Genomic DNA, 11,401 nt, shown 5'->3' on the forward strand with positions numbered 1-11,401 from the left:
CTCACACACACACACACATCTGCCCCACAGGTGATGCCAGGTCGCCCCCATCTTCTTCCATCTCTGCCTGAGGACTCCTGGAAGGCAGCTCTGGAGATGATCCTTGAAAGGCCCCTGGCTTGTCCAGGACTTCAGCAGGCTCCAGGACTGACTGAATACCCCATGTGGGAACAGACCCCGCTGGGATCTCTTTTCCCACAAGGCTGCTCCTGGGTCCATATTTCAGGGAAGCCCTCAAGAAGGGAACTCCTCAAGAAGTAAGTAACACTTCCCAGGTCCATCTGCCTGAAAACTGAATTGTCTTTCCCTATCTTCCCCAACAGTGGTCTCTTTCCCCCTCCAGGCCTGCAGGTAGTGTGGTGGGGGTGCTAAGAAGAGCAGTACCCTCCCAAAGTGGCTCTGTTCCAAGGACTCATGAAATGGTGACATTTAATGAGAACCTCCCACCCCTCCCACCCCTGTATATACATCTATAAAAAATTCAAATACAGCAAGTTACCATTGAGTCAGACTAGAAGGGACTGACAGGGCATTAAATACTGTGGGGTAGGACAGGGTCAGGAGAGGGTCATACAAAATGGGCAGGTGTCAGGGGGCTGAAGAGTGTGGGCACTGGGGGGAGGGAGGTGGCTGGACTCCCCCCCAGCTCAGGAGCTTATAATCTGATGGTGGCAACAGAGACCCTGGGACAGTCAGGAGGCTGGGGCAGGAGGAGAAATTGTGGGTGTGAGGGGCTCCCCTCAAGCCCCCAAGGGTTCCTGGGAGTCGCTGGCGTTGGAGGGTCCAGCCCACGGGGGGGTCTTTGGTGGGTGGGTTAGCTGCATGGTCCTCCTCCCCTGAGGGAGGGAAGAGGGCCGGCTTGGTGTGGAGGGGCTAGGGGACGGCAGGCCCGGGCCTGCCGGGGTCTCTACAAATTGTCTGAAGAGAATGCAAAAGGTCCTCCTGCCCGTGTGCAAAATAGAAACCGTGGTCTGCGGGTTCAGCTCCGGCCTCCTGCTCCTCTCAGGCGCTCTGCTATGTTCTCACAGGGTCCTGGCTCTGGGGAGAGAGGGCAGGAGCTGTGAGAGATGAGGCCGGGATAGGGTCCCCTCTGACTCCCACCCAGTCTCACTTGACCTACCAGATCAGGAGACTGCTGGCTGTGGTGGCAGCGGCAGCCAGGGCCAGAGTGACAGGGACACTGATTAAGGATACGGAGGGCCCTCCGCCGCTGCCCAGTTCCCCGGTGTCACAGATCTTCGTGGTGGGCGGGGGTGCCAGTGAGCTGGTGGTGCTGGTCGTGGTCTCTGGGGAGCATGGGGGAAACTTAGGGCAGGGCCAGGGCCTGGGATCTCGCCCAGACCTGGGAGTTCGGGAGGCACAGTATTCCTACATTCTGCTCCAGGCTGTTTCTGCCTTCCCCATAAGACATTCCTGTCTCCTCTCAAACATGCCCTACCTGCCCCATCAGGGAGATCCTGCTTCCTAACCCTCAAAGGTAACCCCTCTGCCTGCTCCTTCCCAAGGATGTCCAGAGAGCAAGGACCAGGAACACGGGGTTGGAAGGACAGATGGGAGCTTGGCAGCCATATAGAGAATATGGAGACCCTTAGAGCAGAGGCTCTCAGGAGTGGGAGGAGTTGGAGGGAGCAGGATAGAGGTGGACGACAGTGCAGAAAGCACAGGGTGCAGGGATGGAAGGCAGGCTCACCCGGGGCCTGGGCCTCAGTGGTGAGGTGTCGAGGCTCCTCAGTCCAGGGTGTGGCATGGGCAGCCACGCTCCAGTCACTCCATGTCCCAATCTCATTGTCCTTGGCTGCCACCTGGATGATGTACTCCTTCCCAGCGTAGGCATCTGTGATGGTGTGTGCAGTGCCATCCGACAGCTCCACCTGCAGCCAGATGTGGGGGCTAAGGACACCTCTGGGGGAAGGAAAGTGAGGCACACACCTCAACAGGAATCAAGAACACCTTTAGGGAGAGGGGAGTAAAGATGCCCCTGGAGAGAGTGAGGGCTTCCTGGGGAAGAGGGAGACAGTGAGACTATTCCTGCAGGAGGTGAAGACATTTCCAGGAAGACCCCAGGGATGGAAGTTATCTCTGAAGAAGAGGAATGGAATCTTGAGGGAGACTAGAACTCCCCCAGGGACAACTCTGCTTAGTGAGTAGGATGCTTCTGTTGTCCCTGCTTTTTCACAAGGCTGAGCCTTGACCTCAGCCCCAGCCTGGAGATTACTAGAGTAGTGGAGTGAGAGGAACTGCGGTATACTGTCCTCTTTTGTCAGAAACATTTGATGGGGCCAGGGATGTAGTTCAGTGGCACAGCACCTGCCCGGCAAGCACAAGGTCCTGAATTAGATCCTCGATGCCGGAAAAAAAAAAAAAGCAGGCCAGGGATTTAGCTCAGTGGTGCCACTGTCTGCCTTGCAAGCACAGGGTCCCTGGTGCCAAAAAAAAAAGAAAAAAAAAAGAAAGAAAAGAAAAAAGAAAGAAAGAAAAAGAAACAGTTGATGGAGGTCACAAACACTGACACTGGAGGTAGGCTGCCTGAGTTCACATTTTGGATCCATCTCTTACAGCTAAGTGACTGAGTTGCTTAGCTTCTGAGGGCTTTGCCGCCCCATCTGTAAAAGAGCGTTAATGACAGTACAGTATCTCTCTATAATGAGGCCTGTGCCATGTGGAAAGTACCAAAGAGATGTTAACCAGCACTGTCATCATGGGTTTCAGCTCAGAGCCTCGGTTCCCTGATGCCTACTATACCAACCATCCAGGATCTGGCTCTAGCTCCTACTGGGCCTCTTCCTCAGGAACACCTTGGGTGTGGTTATCACCCTGGCTGCAGTGGAAAGGGGTGGGCTCAGCTCCTGGGGCTACAGGACAGCTGTCCTATTTCCTCAGGGAAGCATCACCGCCCCGCCCCTGCTGGCTGGCCCCATCCTGCTGGCCTCCCCCACCCTCCAGGCCAGGCTGCCTGTCCTGCACCCCTCCCAGGCCCAGGCTGGGCTCTGGTTCATCTCAGCGGCACCCGCTGCCTCATTAAGCTGCCTCGTAAACAGGGGCAGCCGGTGTGGGTGGAGAAGGGGGCTGCTCTGGGCCATGTCTGGCTTTAGGGCTTTTTTGGTCCCTGTTCCAACCTTCCTCAGAAAACTGGGGTCTGGGCTACCTGAGCTGACAGGCAGTGAGGGCACACGAACGAGTGTGTGTATGTGTACTCGCGCATGTGCCATCGGCTCCAAGTGGAGAAGGAACCCCTCCAATTCTTGCTGAGTCTGTGGTCCTGATATGGAGGCCCTGTTAAAGGTCAGGGTCATGCTGAGACACTGGATCCAGACCCTGGGCTCAGTAAATTCTACTCCAAGTCCTGAAAGGTAGGTGGGCCACAAAAACACTCTCCTCTCCTGAAGCTGAGGCCCCAGTTCCACCTCTGACCCTTGTCTTCTTTTTGCCCCACAAAGATCTCTTCTGGATGAGCAGCCACAGCTCTTTCAGGTCCTTCTCCCTTTTTCTGGCCTGCAACCTTCACATCTGTCTCTCCTCAGAGATAAAGGAGAAAGCCAAAAGGAGCAGATTAAATTGCCACCTCTTGTGGGCTCATGGCACCCTAACTTTAGGAACACATCGCAGGAGCCTGGTGATGTGCTAGCAGTCACATCTGCTAGGCCTGGGCCCTCATTAATCTGTTCCCTTAAGAGAAAGTTTCCTCAAATGGCAAGAACTCCTTTGTTGTTGGCACCTCTTGCCTTTGGTCAGAGGCAGCAGATGTCTGAGTTGCCCCCCAGGCCTCTTGCCTGAGTCATTGTCAGAGCAGGGGCATGCAGGGACCCACACCAGGTCCCAGTGCTTGCCTCCTCCTTGTCCATGCTGAGACAGTCCCTGCCAGACTTCTTGGTGCCTATTATTTTAAATTCCTGGCCTGTATTTTCCTCCTAAAAATCTAACTGATGTTTTCCTCTGTTCTCCATTCCATATCTCCTACCAAATATACACCTGCCTCTCTCCAAGATCAAGGGCACAAAGAATACATTCTGTTCAGAGCAAAATTCAAGTGGAAAAGAGCCATTAATCTAACCAATCCTAATGCCTATGAGATGTGGAACCAGGCTAGGCTGTGCCACAGGCCACACGTGTTCTTGCCATGGGACCTGCATACTTTGTTCTGCCCATGTCAGTGTAAGGGTCAGTTCTACCCATGGTACCAGCTACTGCAGGTCTTGGCGTGTTAGTCCAACTCATGTATGAAGTATGGTTCCTGCTGGGAGCCACGTGTGTGTGCATGTTCCTGTGTGTGTGGTGGGCAGTGTGCCAGGTCCACTGCAAGGCGTGTGCACTGCGACGCGCAGGGCTGCTGCCTGTAGCTCGTTAGCGGGGGAGGGGGGCTTGTGAAACTAGACCCTGGTTATTAGCAATGCATTAGGTATGGGCAGCTGGCCAGGCGAGAGACTCCGGACTCTGTTAGGGAACACATGAATGTGTGAGCAGCCTTTGTAGGGGCCAGGCCCACAACTGGACAGGCACCCTGGAATCGAATTACATACTTCACAGGCCAGAAAGGAGGGAGGCATGAGGAGATAGGGCTGGAGCTGGTGCATACAGTGCTGGTACAGGTTGACACCCAGCAGCTAGCCTGGGTTGCCCCATGGAGCACCCTCCCAATCACAGTCCAGTTCACAGACCTCATAGGCCACACAGACAGCCCACAACTTGAGGGTCCTGGGCTCTCAGTATGAGAACACCCCTAAGTCTGCTCCAAGTCCCTGGCTGCACTCCATCACAGTTTGATCAACATCCAGACCACAGCCTGACCACATACTGACCCTTGTCCACTGCTTGATTCTCAGCCCACGCTGCCACCTGACCTATAACCTTAAGCTGATGTCTAAGCTTGGTCTGATCTTGGAGTTCTGATGGCAGTCATGGTCTAAACTTGCTTTCTGGACCAAGCTTGACCTTGGTGCATGATTCTGACCCCTTGAGCCCATCTATGAACCCTTGAGGACAGAGACTGTCCCGTTGCTAGGTCCAGCAGAAACCCGGGGCCTGGGCCAGAGTATAAAGAGAGATGCCTGGTCAGGGATGATAGCCTGAGGCAAGGAGAGGGAAATGCTGCTTACCCTGCCTGCTATGTCCCTTTAGCACTTGATTACCCCACCACAAAGATAGAAATGTTCCCACTGCACCAGTGCAGGTCCCTGGGAACCCCTAAGATATCTCCCTCAGCTCCATCCATTTTCCATTCACTTGGTCCCTTTTCCCCTGAAAAGCCTCTCTGACTGCCATCAGGTCTCATGTTGGAGTTGCTACCACCTGAGGTATGGGTGCTTCTTGTGCTGTGGCTCTGATTGAGGCAGCCGAGATCTGGGAGGGCAGGGCACTCACATGTTGCCACTGGTCCAAGATGAGGGGACGGTAGCGCAGAAAGAACTTGAGAGGAAAGGACTCAGGGTCAGGCCAAGTTGAGGGAGTCTGCCATGTCACCTCCAGGCGGCGAGGGTTGCTGGGCACTGGTCGGGCTACCACATTTTCTGGAGGGTCAGGCTTCACTGTTCAGGAGACACAGCTTTGTTAGTGCACTGATCTCTGGGGAAAACCACATTTTGTCAACCTTTCTATTGCCAACCATTGACATCTTCATCATGGTCACCATCCCTCTTCTCTGTTGTCAGTTCTGACAACCACCATTAACAACCATCTTATTACTTTCACCTCTGACATCGCCATCAGCACCAATGATTGTATCTACAGCAAGGGTCACCAGTTCTTTGTATAAATATCCCAAATCTCACCCCATCATGTCAACCCATCTGGTGCTGACCAGCATTTCAATAACAAAGCCTACACAATGCCTTCACTGTGACCACTGTCACCCCACTGCCACCTGAATCACTTCCTCCTACACCAGCATCACATACTCACCTAGCTCTGGTTTTCCCTCAACTTTTCCAATTCTAAACTAACATGTGGCCTCTTGGGAGAGTCTGGGACTGAACCTGCTCTGTGGGTTAAAGTTAAAAGACGGTCCACAGATATTGCAGACCCGGTGGAAGTAGATGGGTGACCTGATGGGAGCATCTAAGGGCTCACCTCATGTAGAAATACTCTGGCTGGGAATCTGACTTTGGCGTATGGGAGAAGATGGGGGCAAGTGGAGAGTCTGGTGGAGATGAAGCAGAGAAAGGCAGAGTGCTGGCTGGATAGGGCAGGGCCCAGCAGAAGGTCAGGCCGGATGGGACAGGAACAGGCAGGAGGATCTGGCTCAGCTGGGACAGCAGGCAGCAGAGGGTCTGACCGGGATGGGATATGAGCAGACAGAACCTGCCTGGAACAGGGCAGGGGTTGGGGCGGGCAGAGAGAGGGTCTGGCTGGGAGGGGGGTCGGGGAGAGTGCAGTATCTGTCCCAGTCCTGTCTCCTGTTCTGACACCTCATTCATCACAAGCCGTAAGGAAGCCATTAGCATGGGGGGGTGGAGGCTGCAGCTGCACAAGGGTCTGGCCCAGCTGTCCCCCTCCCCCTGTATGCTCTGGGAGCCAGAAAGACAATGGAAAGAGCTGCTGGAGAGGTTTCTTGGCCTGCAGGCAAAAGACACTGACGTGCATAGTCAGAGGTGTGTATAGGTAATGCATGCATGTACACAGGTACATACATACCATATACCTGTGCATGGGCATGACATACCATGTAGACATGCACACATGTGAACATCCTTTCTGATGCTCATGTACACCTCTGACATACTTTCACTTGTACATTCCCAGTGAAATATGCAATAGGAACCCCACCACTCTGCCACACGCACCAATGGTGAACTCGTCGAAGGTGATAGCTGTGGCGTTGTGACCCAGGGCATTGCTGACACTGATCGAGACCTTGTACTTGATGGTGGAGAACAGGTGCATGTAGCGGATGTGGCAGCGGTTCTTGAGGGCCGGGTCCTTCTCACAGACCATAATTTTGGAGCCATGCCTGGGGAAGGGGGAGGCCCAGGTACTGTTACCAACATCAAGTGCAGACAGGTTGGGGGAAGGTCAAGCCCAAGGCTGGACTGGGGTCGGGACTCAGGGCATGATAGGGGCTAGAGGAAGGTCAGAGGTCAGGGCTGGAACCAGATCACAGGTGCAGCTACTCACAGCACAGTCACATTGAAGGTGTTGGGGATGTAGGTGGGGGTGGGTAGATGCCAGCTGCAGTAGAAGCCCTTGGGGTAAGTGTTGGAGCGGCAGCTGAGCACGGGCTCCCGCGGCGGCACTGGGGGTGAGGACAGCAAGGTCAGGACATTCCTGGAGCCTCCAGTCCCCTGCACTAGTGTGGAGACAGGTGGGCCCCAGAGCGCCCACTCCCCCACCCCAACCCATCATCGATGCCAAAGGTGGGGAGGTAGGGGCTGTCAGCAAGGGTCTGAGGCTTCCCAGGCCACAGACAGCCAGATGTTTAATTAAAGAAAAACAAGGTTGTATAGAGGAACCCTCCCACCCTCACCTGCTCAATAGAGGCAGGAACTGTGGGGAACAGGAGCGGTGGGGCCTCAGCTCATCAATCACAGGATGGAGGTGATATCTTAAGGAATCGGCCCCAACCCGCATCTCCTGCCATACTGTCCCCTCCCGGAAGAAGTCTGTGCTAGAGACCAAAGCGGGTCTTGAATGTGTCCTCTCGTTGCTATGTTGACTGGTTGGGCACTTCCTGGAGAAGAGACACCCCAGGAGTCCCAGAAGTAGAGACTGAGAGACTGGTGGCTACACAGGAGCAGCACTGGGCAGCTAGTGCTTATCTGTGTAAGCGTCTGCACACATGGGTTTATGGTACATATGTATCTGTGTGTAGGAGGAATGAGTGGCCAATAACATGTAGGAGCATCTATGTCGATGTGATGTATCATTTTCTTGGTTCACCTCAGCCCTAGCCCCCTACTTCTCCATCTCAACTCATTTAAGCAGCTGCCTTCACTCTGGAATATGAAGGCCCAGAAAGGGGTGGGAACCTTCCTGAGGTCACACAGCAAGCCAGAACTGGGAAGGACCCCCAGAATGTAGTCTACTTTTTGCTGCTGTGAGCACTTAGCCCAGCTGTCCTATTGTCAAGCACCAGGCAAGGTGTGAGGACAGGCAGCTCAGGTTCCTGGAAGGAGGCAGCTTCTGTGATTTGAGCCAGGCGAGGAATTTGTCTGTGACTCCAGGGACACTGACACCTCACTTTTCTCCTCCCGCTTCCCTGCCCCCTGCCTGACAGGTGGACAGGAAATGGGAGGGGGCAGCTCAATAAGCCAGGGACAGTGAAGGGGAACATGTCTGTGCTTGTAGGGTGGCCATGGTGACATACAGGGAATCATGGGCTTCTGTCCACACTGTGATTCTGAGTAACTGTGTGACTGCATGTGCATTCAGTATGCAGTGTGTTCAGTACAGAAGAGACTGGGACCCCCGCAGAGCCCAGATCGGGCATTGCAGCAGGGGAGATGAGGGGACGGAGAGGCATCAGGAGAGCTTCTCTGCTGCAGGTGGAGTGGCAGTGCTGAGGGTTATGGCAGCTCTGCTCCCAGTGCCAACCGGGACTCCACAAGGTCCAATCTGTATTCTGCCCACTACTGTCTGCCTCCCCAGGGAAGCCTTCCTGGCCCTGCAGCTGGTCCATATTCATCCTGTGTGATTTTAGTATCCCTTCCCTAGCTGCCCACGGGTGTAGAGCTCTGCATGGGGGTGGGGTGGGGGGCGGCCAAGGACACAGGAAGTGCCTTCTGGGGGCCTGTGGGCCAGGCCAGAGTTGGCAGCCACCCCAGGAGGAAAGGACATTCCGAGGTCGGCTGAGAAGCCTCCACTCCCCGCTCCTGCTGCCACCCCCGCCCCCGCCTCCAGCTTCAAAGGAGAAGGGCACTGGGGGTGGAGTAGGGACTGAAGCCTGCAGAGTCAGCTCCCTGCTGCCCAGGACTCTTTGGAGGGCAGAGCAGGCCATGGCACTGGACTCACAGGCCCCCTCCCTCGGCCAGCTTCCCCACTGACCAGTCTCCATCCCCCTCCGGCTGTCCTCCTCATCAGATCAGCTTCCACTTCAAAACTCCCCCTCAAGCCAGTCCCCCTTCTGACTGGGCAGGTCAAAGCGGGGCCAGGGCCGGGCAGGGGCTTTGTCATCTGGCTACTCCTGCCTGGCCCTGGGCCCTGAGCAGAGAAGGGCTTGGGTTTCCTGACAGGGACCAGGTTTCTCAGAGGGAAAAGGAGGAAAGAAAACAAAGAAAAAGGAAGAAAAGGAGTGACTTATTGCAGCTGGATCCCAGCTGAGGGGCCGGTGGGCGGAGGTGGGGGTGCTGTGAGAGACCAAGTGTGAGACTGTGGGGACAGAATGGGATCAGGAGGCCTGTTGTGTGTTGTGGACTGGAGGAAAACTGTTTTTAAGACACTTGATTGTGAGGCGCTGTGCGTAACTCTGAGGCTTCATGGACAAGACACTGGGCAAGCATGTAACTGTAAGGCTGGATAAGGAACTGGATGACTGTGTGACCTGAGGTGAGGCTGTTCGATTAGAGAATATCTTTATGTGTGAGGCCGTGTATCCGAGGTCCTCTGTGAGAGAGTTAATGTGCCACTGTGTCTGAAACACGGTGACAGCTTGCTATATACATGAGACACTGGGTACGTGATGGAGCTTAAACCTGAGTGTTTTTCAAACTGATGCCCTGAATGCCCAACAGGTCTACATGTATGCGCTGGACACTGTGCAGCATGTCAGAGAAGGTGTGTAAGGAAAAGCTTATACACATATACATCACAGAATCACACTCTGGGTGTACAAGCATGCTCCTAGATACCAGGCATCCTTAGTTTCCGCTTCTGGGGTTCTTGAGATGCCTTAGTGACTGTCAGCCATGGCAGGGTATCCCTGAATCCCATGCGGGGCCGTGTGTGTATGCGTGTGTATGCATGCGTGTGCCCCTGCTGGCCCGAGGTTTGTTTGTTTTCTTCCTAATTGGCTTGTTTTTCCATGTCCAGCCCACCAAACCGCATGTTTTTCCTCTCATCTCGCCAGCCGGCCTGGGCTGGAGCCCCCGGCATGCATGAGGCCTGCCCGTGGCTCAGAGAGGAGGAGGAGGGGCAGGCTGCCCACACCCTGGGCCAGGCCAGATCAGGCCAGGGTGGGGCAGTATGACCCGTCCACTCCAGCCCTGCCCACACCACACCCACGCTCCTCTTCCCTCCCAACATTCAAGCCCCATGACTGGTCCCAACCATATCTTGTGGCACCCCTCAAAGCAGCCCAAGTTCTAGGCTGTCAAATGCCCCCCTTCTGCCTCCCACTCATGATCTCTCCCCAGACCTCTTCGACCACAGCCCCCTTCTAGACAGGGCTGGGGAAAAGTAGTGCTGAACCAGGGGGTCTGAAGTTTCAACCCTGACCACTCTCAAATTTAAAAAAAAAAAAAGTAAAAACTGGACAAGGAACTGTCCATTTAAAAATTATTTTAATCTCTGGTTTTAGCTTAGAATCAGAATGATACTGAATCAGCAGTGTCTAGTAAACAAAGGGATGCTATTAAAAGGAACAGTGTGATCCCATTTCTTAATGTGGTGGATCCTTTCATCATCCTAGGTAGGAGTCTTCAGAGCTATTTATTAAGGATCCACCCAAGGGCCCAGAGGTGGATCATGAAAAGCTTTTCAGTGAACAGCCAGCCTGGTTGAGTCTTTCAAAAGAAGTGTTATGAAACAAACATAAAAATGTTGCATGTTTAAGATAAAATGTAAATAAATTAATATCTGAATGACCCACAAATGAGGGGTAACCTGGCCTGAGAGCTGGCAATATGAATAATTTGATACTGAGTGTTGCCAAATCCAGTCTCTTGTTACTAATAAAAAGTGACTGAGACAACCATGATTAATATTCTGTTTCTCTGACTAGGTCTTTAGAAGGAAATAAGGCAATGAGAGACAACTACATGCTATGAATGCTACAGACAATTCATGGCCAGTCATTCTCTATGGGCAGAGCCTACAGAGCAAAGAGCGCTGTATGTAAACAGTCTAGGCTTACAACAGGGCAGCTGTGGGCATGTCCTGTGGACTCGATTCCCTTCCAATGACCTCTCAAAGATCACAGAAATGAGGACCAAGAGCCATCTAAACTCAGCCATCACTGTAAAGCTTATCTATCCTGAAGACTTTTGGGACATGCACTGAGAAATAGGGCTGTGGGCGACCCAGGATGAGGTGGACTATTCTTTCTTCCAGGGCACGCATCAAACACTTTCCCTCCAGTGTAAGGGCCCACAGCTAGGCTAAAGGCTTTTCTGCTATTGGATTCCGTAGTGCACTTGATCCTGCATTTCTCAGAATGGCCAAAAGGGGACACTCCACCCTTGGCTTGTAACTAAAGAGTTTGGTTTGAATGCCATCTTGATTTAAACACTTTTTTTTTTTTTTTTTTTTTTTTTTT

General features: G+C 53.5%; 1 protein-coding gene across 3 annotated transcripts in view; it reads right to left on the reverse strand.

The window, feature by feature from the left end:
- Positions 1-437: 437 nt before the first annotated feature.
- The window catches only part of Cntfr (ciliary neurotrophic factor receptor), a 38,889-nt gene continuing 27,925 nt past the window's right edge, over positions 438-11,401 (reverse strand). Inside the window, exons 4-9 of one of the 3 annotated variants that reach the window (XM_033759143.1) lie at positions 7,108-7,225; positions 6,777-6,943; positions 5,359-5,522; positions 1,691-1,871; positions 1,121-1,286; positions 438-1,038 (exon numbers count right to left, since the gene is read on the reverse strand). In XM_033759143.1, the coding sequence (XP_033615034.1) occupies position 1,038; positions 1,121-1,286; positions 1,691-1,871; positions 5,359-5,522; positions 6,777-6,943; positions 7,108-7,225 (797 nt within the window). In that variant the 3' untranslated portion in view covers positions 438-1,037. Of the gene's footprint in view, positions 1,039-1,120; positions 1,287-1,690; positions 1,872-5,358; positions 5,523-6,776; positions 6,944-7,107; positions 7,226-11,401 lie in introns of those variants that run through there. The other 2 variants (XM_010619240.3, XM_010619241.3) reach the window with 2 other exon arrangements.

The sequence above is a fragment of the Fukomys damarensis genome, unplaced genomic scaffold (assembly GCF_012274545.1).
Source record: "Fukomys damarensis isolate Sample0158 unplaced genomic scaffold, DMR_v1.0_HiC HiC_scaffold_36, whole genome shotgun sequence".
Classification (NCBI taxonomy): Eukaryota; Metazoa; Chordata; class Mammalia; order Rodentia; family Bathyergidae; genus Fukomys; species Fukomys damarensis.